This window comes from Sparus aurata, chromosome 14 (assembly GCF_900880675.1).
Source record: "Sparus aurata chromosome 14, fSpaAur1.1, whole genome shotgun sequence".
Lineage (NCBI taxonomy): Eukaryota > Metazoa > Chordata > Actinopteri > Spariformes > Sparidae > Sparus > Sparus aurata.
This window is the reverse complement of record NC_044200.1, coordinates 12,423,013-12,444,215: the sequence shown is the minus strand read 5'-3', so window position 1 is coordinate 12,444,215 and position 21,203 is coordinate 12,423,013. Positions and strand designations below refer to the sequence as shown.

General features: G+C 44.5%; 1 protein-coding gene across 1 annotated transcript; it reads left to right on the top strand.

The window, feature by feature from the left end:
* Positions 1–1,555: 1,555 nt before the first annotated feature.
* yaf2 (YY1 associated factor 2) lies at positions 1,556–21,067 on the top strand. Its single transcript, XM_030439718.1, has 4 exons — positions 1,556–1,730; positions 2,151–2,276; positions 16,280–16,435; positions 16,783–21,067. The coding sequence occupies exons 1-4, from the start codon at positions 1,705–1,707 to the stop codon at positions 17,033–17,035; spliced, it is 561 nt and encodes a 186-aa protein (XP_030295578.1). The 5' UTR covers positions 1,556–1,704; the 3' UTR covers positions 17,036–21,067.
* The last annotated feature ends 136 nt before the right edge of the window (positions 21,068–21,203 follow it).

The window sequence follows — 21,203 nt, the reverse complement described above, 5'->3', positions numbered from 1 at the left end:
CAAAAAACGAGAAAAGAAACAATAAAATTGTCTCTTTATTTGACAATGAACATAAAAACCAGGGCTCTGCCTCTTTCCCGGCCACTTGATACATTACTGAAAAGGATTAAACGATTATCACAAGTGAATGAGCAGCTCTGAGCCCCTCGCTGTGAGACACAGTGTGAATCCTAAATATTGCAGCAGCTAAAATGCAGCAGTCGGGGTTCCCCTGCGGTAAAATCCCGTCGTCGGGAGATAAAGGAGAATCCATTTGGTTGCCCTTGATATGAAAACGTTTAGGGGACAGTCCCAGCCCAGGAAAGGCAGCGTGTTAAATGGAAAGTCACGGTACGGTGGTTCGCTTGGAAATGTGCTCTTTTTTTATGCTCGCTTGCGTCAGCGCGCAGATAAAGCGAGGGATTCCCCGCATGTTTTTCTGTTTCGTGCGCCTGTTGTCTGTCACTGCTGCGGCATCTCTGCGGGTCTGACACGGTTCAGATGCCGGGATGTGAGAGGATTCCCGGTGCTGCGAGACGAGGAGCCGCGTTAACACATTTATTACCGGAGACGCAACATTAGCGAGGGGCTTTTGTTGCATTCAGGCACTGTCGGAAAGTATAACGCCATGAGATGAAGATGTGTCTGCTGTGTAGAATGCGCTTGCCGGTTACATGTGTAGGGTTTTAGATCACAACAGCATTGTTAGCCAATCTTAGCCAATTTTAGGCTGATGTGTAAAAAGAAACCCCACCCATCTTAAGTTGTTATTAGAATTAATCTAACGTAATATTAAGTCCCTGGAATGAATTGATAAAAGTACAAACGTGCCAAACATCTTTTTATATTATTAGAAAAGGACAGCACCAATGTAAGGCCTTGATCTTTTTTCTTCTTCCCATTATTATCTCTACGTCAGTGTTTTATGTCTTATTTTATGTGCTAAGAAATATCTGTTAACTCTAGAATTTTGGCATTGTATTTAATGTTGCCTTACAGTACAATTACAATTTCGTAAATAAAGTTTAAAAGAAAAATATGCATTCATTGCATGGTTCTATTGTCGTCGAAGTAAATGGAACAGGTGACAGTGACATTTAAATCAAAGACAGCATGAGAAGGCGTTTTTCTGAGTCATTTCCTGATTCAAAATGGAAATGAGTGATATTAGTGAGAACAGCTTGTTTATTGACTTATGGAAAACTATATGTATATGTATGTGTGTGTATATATATATATATATATATATATATATATATATATATATATATATATATATATATATATATATAGTTTGTGTTATTATTTTGATGTTTACATTAATTGTAAATATTAACATTTGAGTTTCTTCTCCAAAACTACATAATTACCCCTTAATAAATGTCTGTTAACTCATGAACTGTTCAGACGGTAATCAATTGATGCCCTACAGTCTGTAAATTTGAATTATGTATTAAAAAGAAGGGGAAAAAGCTCTTGGTGCCCAGAGTTACGAGCTTTACAACGGGTACGCGAAGGCGGCATAGATTCATCAAGAGGAATGTCAGCCTCGGGAAGTAACCCGGCCCCTGATTGGCCGCGCCGAGTCACGTGACCATTTCCCAAGCGGAGTTTCCACGACAGCTGGAAGCCGAGCGGCACGGGCGCATCGCTTCTTCGCTAAAATAATCGGAAAATAGCGCGACTTGTGCTCGTCTCAGCACCTCCAGATAATCCTGGTCTGGCATGGGCGACAAGAGGAGTCCCACAAGGTAACCACCGAGCCGCGGCGTCCGAGATATTCAAGGCTATGAGAGGGGGAGCGGACATCGGGAAAAAAATGGGTTTCTCCACGGTCTCTCTCTCTCCCTCTCCCTCTCTCTCTCTCTCTCTGCGTGTGTGTGTGTGTGCGCGCGCGGGGTGTTAAAACCTCATCGCCAATTACAGTGTGGTCGGATCACAGCGCGCTCGCTAGATGATTTTCCCCCAAATCCTGTCGGCTTTACCCAGATGTTTGCTATCGATAGCCTTCGTGGATGCGAGCTCAACTCACTCTTGCCTCCTCTCTCTCGCCCCCTCCTCCTCTCCTCCTCCGTCCCTCTCTCCTCGACCCCCTTTTTTTCTCCTCCTCCTCCTTCATTTTTTAATGTTCTTTTCTTCTCTGTTTTTTTTTTTTTTGTATTCTTTTAAAGGCCGAAGCGTCAACCGAAGCCCTCCTCCGACGAGGGGTTTTGGGACTGCAGCGTGTGCACGTACAAGAACACAGCAGAAGCTTTCAAGTGCATGATGTGTGATGTCAGGAAGGGGACATCAACAAGGTAAGGCCGTGGATGTGTACGTTACCTTTAGCGTATTGTGCAAAGGAGGGTGGGTGGCTGTGTGTATGGGAGATGGAGGAGGTGGGGTGGGCAATTAGTGCATTTGCACCACGAGACAATGGGTATTTAACCCTTCGCACTGTAAACACACACATGTAACAGGCTGCCTTCCTCTCCTCTCGTGTTTCTGCACGGGTTTTCGTAGGGCAACTACTTTTTCCGTGCTCCCCTCGAACTCAACACTTCTTAATCCTCAGATGCATTAGTCTCCGTGTTCTTGCCCTGGTGTTGACACTGACCTCTGTAAAAAGGAGGGAGAGGAGGGGGGCATACACATCCATCTTGTTGCCCCGGTGATATTTAGGACACACACACACACGCACGCACGCACACATGCATGCTCAAGCGCACGAATACCCAACATGTTGGTGCACACAGACACACTCTGTGCACCGCTGATGTTTGTCCTGACATTGGTGATTTGAAGCAGGAAATGACTGTTATCCCTGAGTGGCAGTCATTATCAGGATGAAAACACAACAAAGGGTGAAGGACAGGAAGTGTGTGTGTGTGTGAGAGCGCTTGCTCTTTAATGCATGGCCGCTTATTCTCTCTCGCGTTAGCACAACTTTCCCAATGATTTAACTACAACAACAACAACACCACCACATCAGTGCGGTTGTCAGCTTTGATGCCTTTTCAGAATTGTGGGTTTTGCTCTTGTTGGTGCGTGCACTTGTGTGTGTGTGTGTGTGCGTGTGTGTGTGGGAGGGCTAGTTGTGAAAAGAGGTTGTCAGAGCAGCTGCCAGACAGACAGCCATAGCTCATTACTATGCAACAGCTTAATCAGCCTGCTGTCATCAGAGACACACGCGCGCACACACACACACGCGCACATGCACGTACAGATGCACTCTACATGCAAATTTCACACATGACTGCATGCATGTTCGTACACAAATGCGCTCAAGTGCACGGTTTGTGCTCAGGCAGACGCGGAGAGTGAACAGCGGCCATGCTGCTGTTGGGTTGGATTGTTGAGAGGACACTCCAGGGACTCTGTGTGTGTGTGTGTGTGTGTGTGTGTGTGTGCTTCCGTTCAAAACAAGCGGCCCGCAGCTTCGCCAAGAACCTGTCTGATACCTCGCATCGCCGAAAACGCTCCGACACCCTTTTGTCTCACCCATCTGGGCAGTGGGGGAAAGTTGGCAAGGACACGAGGACCCAGAACTCCCTCGCTCACACCCCCGACGCCTGATGACAGATTTAGAAAAATGTCTGTTAGAGTATTTAATGTTAACAACCCACTTTTTCAACTGCAGTGCTGCAGAAATAGTTTGGGTTTTTTTTGTTTTTTTTTTATCCACGCTCACACACTCACGGCACACGCCGGGCTAATGCCGCAGCAAAATGGCCACACAGGTGGTCGCAGCTGTTAACGAGCGAACACAACAGACAAGCGGATTTCTCGGCGAGCAAGCCGAAAGGTGCTAAAGGGCAAAACGGCACCCGGAATATAAATGTAGGGCATGGCAAAATTCCCTGGCTGGTTACTAAACAAGCATGACTGAGCCATTACTGTGGGGTAATGAATTAATGCCTGACACAGGCGTGGAGAGTCCAGCGTCCCGCAGCCTGAAGGTCACAGGTTTGACGGCCAATGTGGGTGCTGTGAGAGCGCGTTTAAATCAGGTTGCCATCTAACGGCATATAAATGTCTCTTTTTCCTGACCGGGATCTGTATCAACGCTGCGGCTAACAATTTCTTTCATCTGTGATTGATCTGTTAGCGAGTTTCTCATTTCTTGGTTAGTTGTTTGGGCATTAAAATGTCAGAACGTGGCGGAAAAATGTTGGATCAGTGTTCCCAAAAGTCCAAGATGACGTCCTCTAATGTCTCATTTTGTCTACAACCAGAAGATATTAATTCATTTATCGCGTAGAGGAGGTGAAAAACAGGAAATATTCTCAATTAAAGGGGATATGTGTAGTGGAGAAGAAATACAAACTCAGAAATATAAATAATTTCCATAACTGAATAAACGAGCTCTTCCCAGAGCAAAATAAGGCCCCCAGAACACTGTTTGATTCTAAAAAGGTGGCAGGGTCCGCCACAACAAAGTAAAACGTTATGAAATTGAAGTGTTGTCCTTTTAAGTTACTTTGTTTATTTAGATTGTCTAGGCATAAAAAGATCTTTCTCTTCTGATTGATTGATCGAATTTCTTCCCCAAAAATACAAACTGCCCCTTTAAGAAGCTGGAATCAGAGAATTTTGACTAGTTTTGCTCAAAGGATACTCAAATCCGTTAATCGACAAATCAGCTCCGATCTTTTCAGCAAGCGCTCCAGATGATGGATGCCAAATAAATCCAACATCCGCGGACGTGACGGAGGACTATTTTAGGATGCGGAGGGTTTGAAAGACGACAGCCGTCGAGAGATAAAGATGACTGTTTTATGGAGGTGAGGCTTCGCAGAGCCTAAAGATCCCTCTGATATGGAGACGTGATCTACTGCAGGGACCCCGGAGCTGGCGGCTGATTGAAAGCGCGCCGTCGACTTTGACTGAAGACAGGGATACATCAGCAGGATTGGACTGGCTTATCGTAAGGACGAGTGAAATGGGAGAGGGAGACGGCAGTGACAAAGAGGCGAGGTGGCTGATTGACTCGCTAATTCTGTCAGCGGCTCGGAAAGAAACTTGCGCGGCTGGAAAGTCGAATTGGAAGTGCTTTATAGAGAAAACGCTCCCCGGTCACAAACCTGATGCAGCCATTTGTGCTTCAAACGTATCATGCAGCCCTCATTACCCTCAAGACGTCGCTCTTCCTGCCACTCTTTGAGCTCAGTCCCAGCCTTTGAAACCCACCAGGAAGGAGAAAAGTCACAGCACAAGCTGCGTTGCTGCTTTAAAAGAGGCTGCGTTGATAAGTGCAAGGTCACAGGTTTGAGTCCTGCAGCGGCTGAAATGCCCAGGCAGAGCGTCCTTGAGCCAGAAACTCGATGGGGGCCTCTCCCAGTGCACCCATCATGACTCACCCTGGATTAGAGTATCGCCTTAATGTTTAAACTGTCAGATTGGAAGGTGAAGCGCTCCTGTCTCGGAATAAAGCTGAAAATGTCATGTGAAGTGGTGCTGACAGACCCGATTCCAAACACCGCCCTCAGCCAAATACTACTGGGTGTAATAGAGCGGCGTGTGTGTGTGTGTGTGTGTGTGTGACCTTCTCTGGTGTCTCGCCTACACCACCTGCATCTGTTCACCGAGCTGAGCTCTGACAAGCGAGTCGCCACCAGGGAAACACTGGCTGTGTGCACGAGGAGCTTGTTTAGCAGCATTCTGTTTCTACAGGTCAGGACAGTGAGCTCGATCATGTTCCTATCAGTCCTCTCCCTCTCTCCGCCGTTGGCTCTCTCGTGTTTGTGTTCACTTTCTACCCACCTTTGGTGTTTGCTCTCTATCTGACTCCGTCTACCTGCCCCTCTCTCTCTCTAGGAGTTGAACTTAACCCGCGGCGTCTCCCGGTGACAGATTGACTGATGTGCAGATTTTGTCAAACAAGCATGAGCTGTTCCACGCTGGCTGGGAACTTGTCAGCATTTGGCTTTTTAGATGTTGGCTTTTTTTTTTATCATCGGCAGCACAAGCTCACCCTCACGGTTCATGTGCAGTGCACAAACAAAAAATTGGGTTGTTCTTGTGCGGTTGGCTTGATTGCAGCTGGTTTAGCCTCTTTACAAAGTGTCGGTTAAGAGTTTTTCTTTTATTGCATACAGTTTATTTTCGTTATTGATTAATCCGTCGAATGGTTTTACAATCACTCGATTAATCGTTTAGCATCTAAAAAATGTCAGAAAATTGACCAGTGACGTCTTCAAATTGCTTCTTTTGTCCAACCAACAGTCCAAAACACAAAGACTCAAACATTCATTTACAGTCATAAATTACACAAAAAAAGCATTTGAGAGCTTGGAACCAGCAAATGTTGCAGAAGATTTGCTTGAACAATCACTGAAATGACTCGCTGACTATCGAAGTAGTTGTTTCGTTGACTAAATCAATTCATCGACTAATCGTCGCAGCTCTACATTCTAACAAAAGCATAAAAGCAGAGGAAGACTGAGGCAAGTACCAGCGGCCTTAAGTCTGGCTGCAGTCAGAAGATTGTATAACATATCCCCAAACTCCAAGGTGACACGTAAAATGTCTTGTTCCAACCGTCAGAACCTCGAAGATAACCAGTTTACGATTGTATAAAACTGAGAAAAGCTGCAAATCAGTGACATTCCAGCGAAATGAAACCGCGATCGAAAACAATGAAAAACAAGCAGCAGGGAGAAAAGAACTCTGATGCAAATATTTGTAATGAAAGTGTTGCCATTTAGAAGCTTTTTGCGTGACAACGAGATACCGATCAGTCTGCTGGAGCTATCTGATCATGTGGAACAGAAACTGAGCCGCGGCAGACAGTCGACTGCACTGTGTTCACACGAGAGGATGGATCCTGAATTTGGGATCAAAATGCAGCACAGAACTTCTGCAAAAAGTAAAGCATTCATTATCCCTCTTTTCTATCTGTTTATCCTCTGGAAAGAGCTGCATTAGTAACAGAAGTGTGTGTGTGTGTGTGTGTGTGTGTGTGTGTGTGTGTGTGTGTGTGTGTGTGTGTGTGTGCAGCTGCCATGGAATAGTAATATATAATGCAGTATGTGTATGCATTAAAATGCAGCCTGAAGACAAATGTATCCATTTGAAATGCACAGTGTAAAGTGTGAATTAGCCGAGCTTCCATATTGTTCCGCTGCCTGTGCACGCACTCATTCCGACAAGACTCGAATACAGAGTTTTCCCTTTTGGCAATAAAGTCAGTTACCCTCGCCTTACATCTCTATCAGACATATTATTGGCTTCCTCGGCAAGGTTTATACTCCTCCTCGCTATTTTACGGCCTTTCACAGGGTCACAATTAAACAAATCCTTTAAAATCAGAAACTAATCTGGCGCTTCGGTAGGCAGGGCGTGTGGGAGAAAGCCAAACCTTTTAGCGGCTGTGTTAATGTCAGTGTTAATTACCCAGTCTGATTACACGAAATGTGCAACTGGCAGAGAGCAACACGTTCGACTCACCTCGGAGTCGCGTTTTCTCATTCACATTAAGTGCCTAATAATGGAAATGCTGGGGTTGTTGTGTACAGTTGTTCAACACTTTTGGTGCTGCATATCAGCGTCACATACACAGAAAAGCAGAGGGATTAATGAAACATGTGTGTTCTTCGCGGGCGACTGTGGCTCAGTTCCAGTTCCTACTCCCTTTTCAATTGCCCCCGTCGTAGGGGACTACAAGCTTTAAGACGGGTGTAGTGGTACTACAGGGCATCAGGGCAACTGCGACACGCCCCCTTCCCTACCCTGACCAATTGTAATTGAAATGCATCAAAGTGTTGCGTCAAACTGTTACACACAAATCAGTAATAACAATGTAACGTTAGCTCCCTAGCTACTTAGCTACCAGGACAAAAGCATAGTAGCAACTGTTTTTACGCTTGTTTTTAGGAAAGGACCGCAATACAAGTTCCCATAACCCTCGCATTGAAGTGTGTCTCCTAAAAACCATCCATTTGGACAATTGGCTTCACGCCTCTATGCCAACAAGAATCAAGCCGTCCTCTTAAGACGCAAAACAGAGGGGAAGGGCTGAGTGGTAAGGGCAAGAGGTGTGTTATCTTTAGAACTGGCAACAACAGATGCTGACGAAGGTTTCATGAACCGGATCTGCAGGTGGAGAGCGACAAAACATGTTATTTATTTGGGAAAAACGCGCTACAGTAAAGTGATTGATGCACATCTTTAAAAAGGCATCACGCGGGTAAAACCTATTGTACACAGCCAATCAGGGTTCACTCATCTCATCTACATGACAACATCCTCTGCGTTAGTCAGGCACACTCGGCTCTGTCGCGTGGCTTACTGGTTTTTTAGCGCTCGCACAGCATACAAACACTGCGTGTACACCGAGGACAATGAAGCTGGCTGTTATCACGTCACTGTGGCTCAAGATTATGGCTACGTGATAAGCCTGTAATTACTGCGGTGACACTGATGCATGACATACTGCTGTGTGTGTGCGTGCGTGTGTGCGTGTGTGCGTGTGTGTGTGCGTGTGCGCAGCCAGGCCTGTGTGAGAGAGGAGAATGTGGTATATAGTGTGGCTAGCGGGCTGTAGAAGGTGTCATAAACCACAGGACGTAGAGAGCCATCTGTCTCTCTCTCTCTCCTACACACACACACACACACACACACACACACACACACACACACACACACACACACACACGGCAGTAGCATGTACAGGCAGGGAGAGACATTAATCATCGGGTTGGAGGAGCTCCCAGGAGCAGCCTACAACCCGCTGATAGAGAAACCTGAAACACACACACCTACATCTAGATTGAGAGAGTGTTCAACAGGGCATAAAACGAGCTATTTCACAATGATCTTACAATCATCACAGAGCAGCGAGATGAGGGTTGTTTATAGTAGCGCACTCCAGTCCGCTATTTTCAGTCCATCGGCTGTCCTGTGGGCTGTTTGCTCACCACACAATGTACTCGACAAATGTTAGCGAGCAGTCCAAACATCTGCGGAGTTCAGTACTGCCGTCTTTTGAGTGCATTGCCACGCTACCACATTACCAAACAGCATTTTAGAGAGTCGATGCCTGGAATAATCAGTATTAGAGGCAGCATTGTTTTTGCTTTTTTGGCCTTTTCTATTGCTTCATTGGAAAGGACGGGAAACAGGATGATAGCGAGGGGGGGGTGGGGGGGCATGCAGCCTCTGTACATGCAAGGATACAGCCTCTGTACTTGCATAGACACACCCTCTGTACATGCGAGGACAAAGCATCTATACATGCGTTTACACAGCCTCTGTACATGTGAGGACACAGCCTCGGTACTTGCGAGGACAACCTCTGTACACGCAAGGACACAGTCCCTGTTCATCCGAGGCGTTTACACAGCCTCTGTACATGTGAGGACACATCATCTATACGAGCGAGGACACCAACTATGTACTCGTGAGGACATTGCCTCTGTACTTGTGAGGACACAGCCTCTGTACATGGGATGCGCGCTCCACCAGCTTAGCTATTGGGACGCCTCTAGAGACAGCTATTTTGAGCTTTGAATATACACGCTTACATGAATATGTATTTCAAAATAGAAGACTTCCAAAGCATGTGACTTTGAAAGAAAAATACCGCACCTACATCCCTGCACCTCATTTGTATGAACCTTGCACAAACACTTCAGGTTGGGGATTTCTTACATCTGTGTTCAGTTTTATAAGGGTCCGTCCACCCAAAAACATAATAAACCTTGAGTGGTTTCCTCCTTCTTGTGTGGAGATAAACAGTCAGTAGGCATAGTTTGGTAGAAAGTAGGTCTCTGTCAAAATGTGCACAGGGTCTGTGAAGAGTCGAGAGTGACTGTGTTGGAATATTTGAAAAAAATTGAGGCCACAACCCAATCCTCGCCGATATTACAACCGAACTGCTCATTCCACTGGGGTCAAAACAAATCAAACACTTGCTTGAGTGACGTTTTTATTGAAAAGTCTTTGAATTGTTTATCCCATCGTCTGTGGAACAGTTAGAGGACTCGACCACTGGCTGTTTTTCGAAGTGTTCTTTTTTTTTGTGTTGTGGATCGTCCGTAAACAGATTCTGGCCTCGCGCACACCCCACTACACCATCTGTGTCAATTGCTGAGTCTCTGTTTGCTGCGGCATCCATGACCTGCTTGTCCGCTGTGGCAGAAACTTTGGTCGGTCTGGCCAAACCATTCTGAGTCATAATTCGACCACCTACTGAAATTTTACATGGACAAACATTTGGTCGAAGGCCGTGACCCAATCAGAGCTGGAGGAGATATGTTCTGGTGGTGTTGCTTCTGGGAGCACAGGCCAGGGTTGGAGGAGTGTGAGGTCAGTGGGTGCATTGGAGGGAGGATGAGAGTGCAAAAGGGTAGGGAAGAGATAGGGATAGACTGTGTGTGTGTGTGTCTGTGTGTCTGTGTGTGCATGTGTGTGTGTGTATGACATATTTGGAAAGGGGTCAGCCAGAGTTTCCCCGTGGGGTGAAATGTGTGAGGGATCAGTGGCAGCTTTTCTGCTTTCCAGCCCCTCCAGTCTGCAGCTCAAGATGAGTTTGTCTTTAAGCTTGCAGTTAAAAGTTAGAGCTGTAAAATAGTTTCAGAAGAAGGGGTTTAAAGTGAAAGTTATGTTCATTTTTATATGTTTGATCAAAACCAAATATGGAAGACGTTTGACTGGTAGGCTCTGGAAACACTAGAATGATCTTTTCGAGGTCATAGAACATAGGACACACATTTTTTGGGCGGGGAGGGATTCTGATTTTCAAACCATTGATTGGTTATTGAATTGTCCCTTGTGCTGTTATGAACATCCCACTCGCCAACTGCGAATTGTGACCAAAATTTGTGTTTGTTAAAACTGCGGTCTGCAAAACCATGCCATCATCAATTAACTACAGCAGATGTTCCTCTGTTTGGTTGTCGGTGAAAGGATCACATTAGTGTGTTTGTGTTTAAGATGGTGTCATTGCAGTTTCACATGGCCCAACGATGACGATCAGCTAAAGAATTCTGCATTCATTGAGGCGGTAAATAAAACAAGAAACCTTCCTGTGGGGCTTGGCGTAATGGCAATATTTTCAGGCTATGTCTAGGGTTGGGTACTGTTCAAATTTAACCGATACTGGTGCCTGGAATTTGGTACCGGTACCAATAGTACCTTTTTTCGGTACTTTATTCTCTCTGTAACAACAAAAATGTAATTGAATTTACTGCCAGCATTGCTTCAAAGTAGGATGCCTTCAAAAGACCTGGAAGCAGCTGGAGAAAATCTGTGCAATTTACTGTACCAAGATAATTGGATGATTTACAATTGGTAGAGGGCAGCAATACGACATCCAAAGAAGAAGAAACTGCGGCCTTTTCTTGGCTTTGACTGCAAACTGTAATATACGTACAAAAGAGTTTTGGCTAAAGATAAAGATAAGCCTAGTTATCTCCAACTAGCTTATTAATTAAATCAGAATGTTGATGCCTCGTCGTTCATGTTGGCGGTCTCAATTTTCCAAAAATTGGCTTTCAGGCTGTCAAACACAATACACTCTATGCTTTTATAAATATTATATGTCCAACCCGGTTTTTCGTCAGGTTAGACATGTTGCCCCGGTCATCTTTGTATTTTGCATTACAAATACCGCAGCGAGTGTCGCCCCTGAACGCCTAATGTCAGCGTTAATGTTAACGTCACTCTCAATCCTTGAATTAAAAACCCCCAAAGTTTAGAAATTGTGATTAACCATCCATAGTTTTTCTTTGACCTCCCCCTGTTGAAAGACAGAGAATTTTCCATGAGACACCTCGTGGTAACAAAGTCGAACATAATTCCCTCGTGTGGGACTCCATTAGCTGCCGTGTAATAGATGGTGTGAGTGGAGCAAATGTTGTTTGGAACAACAGCTCAAACACGCAGCGTTAATGACAGAAAGAATAGGCCCGTTGCATTAGGCACAGAAATCCCTGTCGAAATCAATAGACACACACAAACACACACACTCGGCCTCCAGATGGAGGCCAACAGCGGAGGCCTAAGTGCTAAGATAATAACCATCTGATTGGGTTAACAGAGGCAGCTCTGTTTAGGGCTGCTGCTGGGCCTCCACGTAATATTAGGTTGTCTGTCTCCTCTTTCACCTCCAGGTTATTGAACTGGCTCTATTAGTGAAAATCTACTCCATTGTAATACACGGAGAAGATTGGATGTACAAAATATGTTGATACGCTCTCAGGCACACGCAGCCTTAAATAGAAAGGATCACGATTAGTCTCAGGTGACATTTTTCCTTGATCGCACTTCAAGCAAAACATCCTAATGAGACAGCAGTAATTGATCTGTTTTGTACGCAGTAAATTACATAGAAGTACTACACATAATGACATCCTGAACAGAAATCAAATAAACAAAAAGGGAAAGCTATGAATGAGGCAGTCAGCGAGTCGTCTTGTTTTTTTTTTGTTGTTTTTTTTTGGCTGCAGTAACATGTGGCCCCGAGGGCGGGACAGTCCACTCTGTTGTGACAATTTCTGCTTTGTGTGCGAGCTCCAGAAAAAAAGAGCCCATTTCTTTATTGCGCTTGGGTAGAATAGGAAGTCGAGGAGAGCGGCTACCGGAGGACTTTGAGTGGCCTCCGCTTTTTATTTAAAGAGGTGTCAGCACTACTGCAGTGTCGTGCTGCTGACGAGACAGACATATTAGAGGATCTCTACTGTACATCTTCTCCCTATCAAGACAGTTATGTAGGCCAAGAGACCCATTTGCATTTCACTCTAGCCGCGCTAGCATCGCCGCATGTTCCGTGGAGGCAATGATAACTGAGGAGGGGGAAAAAAAAACTGATTGCGGGAGAGACTCTTTGAAAGCTGGGCCCCCAATTTAGGTCATCTCACTAGTGTTTAACAACAGCAGACCAGCAGCCTCGATTAGGTGTATCTCCTCTTAGAAAACAAGGTAAAAGCCACTAAATTAAGCTAAATAGGACACCGAGGCTCTTTTTGGCAGAAATGTGTCGCATTGCACAAAAACACTTGGCCTTGTGCTCAGACTAATTTCGTGGATGGATTTTATCAAGTCCAGCACATTTGTACGTTCTGTTCTTGGACTGCTTCACGCCTCTTAAAATTACAAGAGCAAGAGCACATTTCTCACGAAAGCACCTGGAGGCCAGTGTTTTGTAATTGGGATACTTTTCAAAGGGTTCACACACAGGTTAATACACTTGAGTGAAGCTGTTGTGCGTTGCAACAGAGACACGCTGCGAGAGCATCCATACAATGCTCAGCTCAAAGGGGCACTGCAGAGTTTTGGAGATGGGTTAAAATGAAAATGAAATTAAATGAAATTCATACTCAGAAACGTAATATTTACCATATTAATGAGAATCGGTCGATGAAGATCTTTCTCTTCTGGTTAAAATGTCATCTCCAAAACCACATAGTGCAGATCTTGAAAGTGAAAAAGGTCAACGTCCACACAAACAGAAGCTCCAATCTCCCACAGAAAACACTGCTCCCGAAACGCCTCGTCAGTTGTCCCGCCTTTAATTCTGTGACATTGTGGCATCACGCTACGTCGACATGTCACACATGCGCAGAATTTAGTTTGTCGCTAAAGAATTGATTTAGCACAGCTACTCTGCTGTTGTCGACTCTGCTGGCTCAGGCATGTGTGTGCTGACCAATCAGAGCAGACTGGGTACACAGGAGTGGGGGGCCTTAAAGAGACAGGACATAAAAACCGAGCGTTTCAGACAGAGGGTGAATACAGAGCTGCAGCACTGGACACTAAGAGAAAACTGTTGTGATTCTTGAGCATTATAGCCTGTAAACCTATTCTAGTAATAACCCAAAATACATGTGTACTCCTGGAAATGAGAATAATATGTCTCCTTTAAAGTCTAAGATACATATTTTATACGTTATGTGCTGATCTGGTGTTAGAATTAGCAGTAAAACCTGGCCGATGAATGAAGAAGGTGTTAATATTTAGCTCTAATTGCGGATACGACCACTCAACATGGCTCAGAAAATACACTGTGCTCTTCTGCTGTTCTCATCATGCCCTCGTGCTTCATCTGCTCACTGCTGAGTGGTGTGTGTGTGCATGTGTGTGTGCACGCGAGCCGTGTGCACGCGCCTCAACATGCCTCGGTGTTGTCTGTTGATTCGTTTGATAATGCATGCGTATGTTTTCATTTGCACCCAGCTTTGATTTTCCACACCACCCCTTCAGCCTTTTTGCTGCAGTGTCTCCGTGCAGCGGTGTGCATTGGTGCAGTCATACATATAAGTGCGTCTGCGTCTCGATGCGTTTGTGTGCGTGAACAAAAATCTGACACTAGATGTGTAGGCTGCCTCAACAGATGGCCTTTTCAACGCGCTCGCCCCTCGGCTAGGGCTCTTGCCAGCACGAAACACACACACACACACACTCCTGCACAGAAATACGATCGCAGCCTTCATGCATGCAAACTGTTGCCAGACCAATTGCATAATATATCTTCTTCTTTTTTTTTTTAGACAGCAGACATCCGCGGAGGATGGAAATGTGACTGCGAGGAGGAACATTTAGTTAACCGTGTTCCAGTTATATTTGATTTGAGATCTGCCTGTTTGCATTTTGCGGAGGCCGTATTGTGAAGGTGTATCATCCCCAGTTGTGGGTGAGCACTGTGTCTCGGTCATCAGTAACAAGACAGGGTCCATAACATTTGATGCCTGACACAAGCCAAGGCAAAAAACAAATCACTCTGTTTGTGCATTACCTGTAATTAGATTCTTAATAAACCATCACGGAAAATATAATTATGCGATGACAGAGGCCATTAACGCTACTCAAAGTGATCGGGGGTGGGAAGCCGGCGAGGGATCATGCCCCTGATCCTGCTTCTGACACCACTTACGGCTGTTTACGCTCTCCAGAAAGACTGCTGTGCAGGAGAATTGGACATTTCACATGAGGGGGAAAAAACATGAAAACGTATCTGGTCAGGGACCGAGACGGCCGTGTCAACTCGTGATACTTTGCTAAGCTAGCTAGTGGTCTTTTAGCAGGACACGTTTGACTGCTGTTAACTTTTTGCATGGTTGGATGAAGCCTCATACATACAGGATAACTGAATTACAATACTTTTGGATTGGCAAAATAGATTATTAAGTTGAAGGAAAAAGGTCGGAAAGAGGTGCGAAATGTAGCTGTAGCTAAGGCTAGCTGTGGCTCTCTGACTAGCTAGCTTCAGTTTCAACTCTGATCTGAAATTCAAATTTTACATCTGTATTTATATATTTAAAGGGCTGGTCATTATATCAAAACTATTTTGTTATCCTGATAGGAGACTGTGTATATTGTCTAAGTGTCATAAGTGTTCATAAGCGTTGTCTTTTCCTAGTTTCAAAGGCTTCATTGCAGCAAAGTGATGTCATTTTTTATCTAACCTGACTGTTCCCCTTTTTTTCTCATGCCTTCCTTTACCCACTCAGTCATTATATTCACATTACCAATGATTATTTATCAAAAATCTAATTCTGCTACCTTTTTGCTTTTTGCTAGCTGCCATTAGCTTGATAGCTCAGTTAGCCACTGAGCCAGGAATCTGGACTGGAGAAGTGTTGGTGTTCACACTGCAGAACATTGGACTGGGACAGTTGGCATGCTAGCAACATTTGTAATTATTATTTTGGTGAAGTTTTGAATGTTTACATTTTTAACCTTTTTATATTTTGTACCAATAGTCCCTGTAATTTTGTTGCAATATTGATGTTTAAGAATGTGGTCGATAAAATATAAAAATTCGACCTTGACTCTAGCATTTATGAAAATAGTGAGATATGTATTGCGTATTGCGATATAACCTAAGAATATTGCAATATTACTTTAAATCAATACCCCTGCCCTAGATATTTCTCGTTTACACAGCATCGCATGACTCTTAGTTTCCTAGATTTTCTTGAGCGTCTTGTTTTGAATTGACGGTTAATTTGCACACTTCCAGTTTCTATCACTTCTCCATGCTTACCAAAACGGATCCCAGCTCGTCAATGTTTACCCCCTCTGAGCAGTTCTAAAAACAAGCCTGTGCAGGTATACCTCATATCTCACAGATGGCTCAGTCCTAGGGTTTTATTCTGAACACACTCGGCGTGTTTCGCCCCATGCTGCCAGAGTTAAGAACACTTGAGCAGCTCCGTCCTAACAAGCACTGGCAGTGATTATTGGCTCTTGATTGTGGTGGTACGCTTGCATGAAGCCATGTGCCCGCCATGATTTTCCCTCTCATTAATCTGCCACACTCTGTCTCTCCCTTCCCCCCCCCCCCCGATGTCTATTTCTCTCTTCCTCTCCCCCGGATCAGGAAACCTCGCCCCGTCTCCCAGCTCGTCTCGCAGCAGCAGGTAACGCAGCAGTTCGTGTTGCCCTCACAGCCCAAAAAGGAAAAGAAGGAGAGGGTAGAGAGGGAGAAGAGCGACAGAGAGCCGGCGCTCAAGAAGAACAGTCACAAGAAGATGAGGTAAACAAGATCATTTGAAACGGAGGGATCAACGGGAATCAGACAGTGCAGGGATGCATGAATAAACTCAGTAGATGGTGTTTATGTTGCCACCTGACATTTGGGTTGATGTGTTGTCATATATCATGAAATACTTCAAAAGACTGAAGTGAAGAGGGTGGGAAACACCAGAAATAAATTTCAAAGTAGTGTCTGGAAGAAAGATAAAGACACCCTTGGGTGAATCAAATCGAAACATAGTGTTGCAACGCAAGAGCAAATACAAAGCTTCATTCAGGATTTAAAACGAAATCGTCTTAAAATGCTTTTTTTCTCACTTTTCCCAACCACTTGCACTCCCTCACCAGGCCCAGGTTAAAAAACATCGACCGGAGCAGCGCCCAGCACCTAGAGGTGACGGTCGGGGACCTGACGGTCATCATAACGGACTTTAAGGAGAAGGCCAAGCCCACATCCACCTCGGCTACGTCGTCCAGCGCCGCGTCCACGGCCGACCACCACAGCCAGAACGGCTCCAGCTCAGAAAACACAGAGAAGGGGCTTTCCCGCTCCTCCTCACCGAGAGGCGAGGGGAGCTCGGTCAACGGGGAGTCTCACTGAGTCACCCGCTCATGACCTCAACCCCCGGCCTCCACCCACATCTCATCTGCAAGTTCACGCCACTTGGTGGAGTCTCCTGCCTCTGCAGCTGTACAATACCGACTTTGTTTCGCTTCCTTTCTTACGGATATCTCAGTAGGAATTCGTCAGAGTTGCCAGCATGTCGCAGTTGGCGAGTTAAAAGATTCTTCGCAGTACCAGAATCCTACATTTAGAAAAGCAATACGAAACACCTGAAGTTTTTACTGATCTACATTTCCACTCAGCCATTCGGTGTAATCGAAAAGGATCCCACACGCAGTCCGAAGCTCGCCACAAGAATATTTACTAAGACGGTTTTATTCTGACGAGGAACTTCCTCAGGACTGACCTGAGACACGTCTGAGTAATTGTTTGGACAAGCTTTACGGTCCTGCATGGTTTCCTTCAGATGCACCCGCCAAGGTCATCAAGTTCCTTTTTCCTTTTTTTTTTTTTTTATGTATTTTGTTGAATGAACCTTGCAGCCCCCACCCTTCATCTTCATCGGCCGGCAGAGTGACCTCTTCTTCCCCCGTGTGGAACCTTAAACCTACCTGTTACGAACCTGAACCACCTATTACACACTGAACCTTTGCTCCTTGATACTCTAAGCTTTTACTTCTGGCCTGCCGATGCTGTAGAGTGACTTTTTGACACAGCAATTGTGGCCGCGCTGGCACCGTTTTTTGCTTATTGTTTGGAGCAGGTCGTTAAGTTCAGGAAAAGCCTGTCGTGTCTGTGTAAAGACACTGGGCAGGTTTTGATGAAAGCCCTCTTTTCAAAGGTGCTGGAAGGTATAATATATAACTTTAAAAGGATAATACCGGTGTCTTGTTTTCTGTTTGTGCCAATAATCAACGCTACCCCTCTTTTTGCTTTATTCCCAGTTTGTTGCGCACATTCAGCTGAGTGGGAAATATAATCAGGGTTTCTGTTTGTCTGTCTTTGCAGAAGTTCCTTTTGTACTGTATATAAACAACGACCACCAACCTGCATTGAGTGATATTTTTGGTATAAACATTGAATCTAATTCATGTGAGTTTTGTGAAAAGCTGAACATTTACAAAATGAGCAACTCTACAGCTATATGCAGCTTTTGGCTCATTACTTTGGTTTTCTAAGTCTTTTGCAGCTACTAGCTAGCTAGCTACTAGTCAAGTATGGGCTAAACCAGAGTTACAATTTGGGTAAATATTGGATATATGCAGCTTTTAGCTCATTTCTGACCCTCAAATACATCAACCATTGTCCAGCGAGCCAGTTCAGATTAATAAACTGTTAACGCTACCAGGCCAGCATAAAATGGCAGAAGATTGAAGTTGGCTAGTAGTTGGTAAAGAAAGTATTTTACAGCTACTCGATAGCTAGCAGCTCGCCAAGTCAGGATCCCAAACCAGAGCTAAAATCAGCTTTTAGCTCATTACTTGTGTTTCCTTACCCTCACAAACTTCAACCATGTCCTGCAAGCCAGTTCAGACATGCATTAACAATACCATGCTAGCATTACATTGCAGAAGATTTAAGTTAGCTAGCAGTTGACTTCGTGTACTTCTGCACTTGACTAGTAGGTACCTTACTATTAACTAGCCATCAACCAGAAAACAGATTTGGGTAAATATTTGGCAAATATTGGTTAGCTAGCTAGATAGGTAGTAGTTACAAAACTACAGCTACAACCCAACTACTAGCTGGCTAGCCAGGGCAAAATTTGGGTGAATATTTGGCCAATATTAGCTAGAAGGCCAGTAACTTCAAATTCAAAGGGATTTTTTTGTCACGATTCCACCGAGACATGACTGAATCGCGTTCGTCTGTGAAAGGGCCCCGGTTGCAAACATATTAGCAATATACGCTGAAATCTATCTCTCAGGGCTTTGTTTATTGGAGCTAAATTTTCATTCTTGCTGTAACCTCATACAAAAATATCGCTTAATGCAGCTTTGAGAAAGATACAAGCTCTGTCACCAATCACTGTCTGCTTCATGGTAATGTTGCACCATGGTTATTGTCAGTCACATGACTCCCACAGGCTGATTAACTGCGGGGATATGTAAACAATTCTTCAAAGACGTCATATTTCACCATGTTTCAACTTTTTTATCATGCATGCTTTTTATGTTCTCGAAACTAATTTCCAACCAGGTTCGTGACGGGAGACTTTGTTACAAAGGCGCAAAATAAAAAAGAACCGCTGATTGCACAAGAGATCGACTGAGGAACTGGCACCTAACTGTAGATGGTAGTTTAAGGGGCTGTAGCTGTAAAACGACACCGGTATTCTCCTTTTTTGAATCTCTGCTGCACAAACGGGGCTACGCGTGGAAAAAAAAACGAATGGACGCTTACACTGTTCTGCCCCCACAGTGGACCCGGTCTGGATACAGCACGGTGCTTGCACAAAAGAAACAAAAAAAAAGAGCTTTGACTTGTGGACATGCACATTTATCAGCTGTATAGGGGATGGCGCGCAGCGTGATGGACTTCAGAGACTGTTTAAATTCCTCCATTTTGATGTAGCAAAGTGGGGGGAGCTTTAGAATCTACTAAAAACTCCCAGCAGAACAACTATAGATCAACCTAACTACACAATAACTTATAAAAAAAACCTGTAGAAATAATACACAGATGAAATGGATATTTCTAAAATATTGTACTACAATGTTTTGATGTGGTTGTATTATCCATCATACCAGTGTTATTGTCGAGATTTTTACTTTTTACATTTTAGCACAGATCCTGAGAAACTGTCATGGCATGATAATATTATGGTCTCGGTATATTGTGGGACAGGCTGTGTCTCTTAGTTTGTTAGCATCGTTTCATGTGTCGGAGGTCTCGTTGGCTCACCGCACTAGCTGGGACTAGTCGTGTGGAGCCGGGAAGACCTCTTTCCGACAGACATCTGTTATTCGGTTGTGGCAAAAATGGAAAGACACTTAAAAATATGTTGGTGTCACTTGTTGATATTTTTTGATTTTGCTTTTTGCTTTGCCATGCTCAATTGTTTTAAAAAAAAAAGTGTGAACTTGTTTATTACATGTCTGAATAAGAAAATAACAAAAATCAAACAAAGACATGTTGTTTCTTACGCCCAAACTTTCATGCATGCTGTGTATCGTCATGGGGTTTTGCTGATCTTTGCTTTACAGCCGGTGAGTGGCTTAAAGAATGAGTTCACCCAAAAAATACAGTCATTGTCTACTCACTAGTATGTTGAGGGAAAGTTGGGTAAAGTTTCTGAAGCGCCACAGAAAACACTGTTGCAGCGGCGTTCTCCTTTGCAACTGCAGTAGATGGAGACTTGTTTCAAAACAGGGAAAAAAAACAACATAAAACGAAACATAAAACGGCTCCATGGAAGCTCGTCCATTGTAATCCAAGTCTCCGAAAGCTCTGTGATCCAGAATGGATTTGAAAAGACGTTGTTCACACCCCTGTGCAACCATTTCGGATGGTGTGCATGCCAATGCTTTTAGCTTAGCAGCTACAGCAAAGATTTCAGGTGTAAATAACGTCTTTCAAAATCCATATGGAGATCTTAGGGCTAGCGGGGACTTGGATTACACCATTTTGTGTCATACTTCATTTGTATTTCTGCATTTTGAAAACAAGTCCCCATCCATCTTCATTTGTGCAGGAGAAGGCTGCGACTCTGTTTCGCCGCGAAGCTCCAGAAAACGTTTCATTGACGATAAAACTTCACCCGACTTTCGATCGGTATGGGGGGGTGAGTAGTTAAAGACTGAACTTTCAGTTTTGGGTGAACTTGTCCTTTAATTGCTGCTCATCTTCAACACAGTAGGTTCAGAGAAGACTGATGGATCATGTTGATTGGGGTTGTGAGTCAAGCATCTCCATGACATGATTATATTTAAGGTATGGTTTATACACTAAATCATTAAACATAGGTCAGTCAGTTGTTTTATTTTTCTCACTGAATGCAAAATGCAGTCGGCCATCAGTTCTGTTGTCTGGTGGAGGCACCTCAATAAAGACGACTAGTCACTTTAAGCCATGAATGGGTCTTTTCAGAGGTGAAATCAATTGAGAGTTGCTGCAGACGGAGGCTGACGGGGGGAGGGAGGGAGAGAGGGAGGGAGACGGAGAAGGAGAATCAGCCTTGCTTATCGCTCCCACCCTTCCCCCA

Bases quoted from the DNA above. Each gene is read 5' to 3' on its own strand.
- yaf2 (XM_030439718.1), top strand. From the start codon at position 1,705: ATGGGCGACAAGAGGAGTCCCACAAG. The intron at 1,731-2,150 runs GTAACCACCGAG...ATTCTTTTAAAG, and splicing joins GACAAGAGGAGTCCCACAAG to GCCGAAGCGTCAACCGAAGC. The intron at 16,436-16,782 runs GTAAACAAGATC...CTCCCTCACCAG, and splicing joins AACAGTCACAAGAAGATGAG to GCCCAGGTTAAAAAACATCG.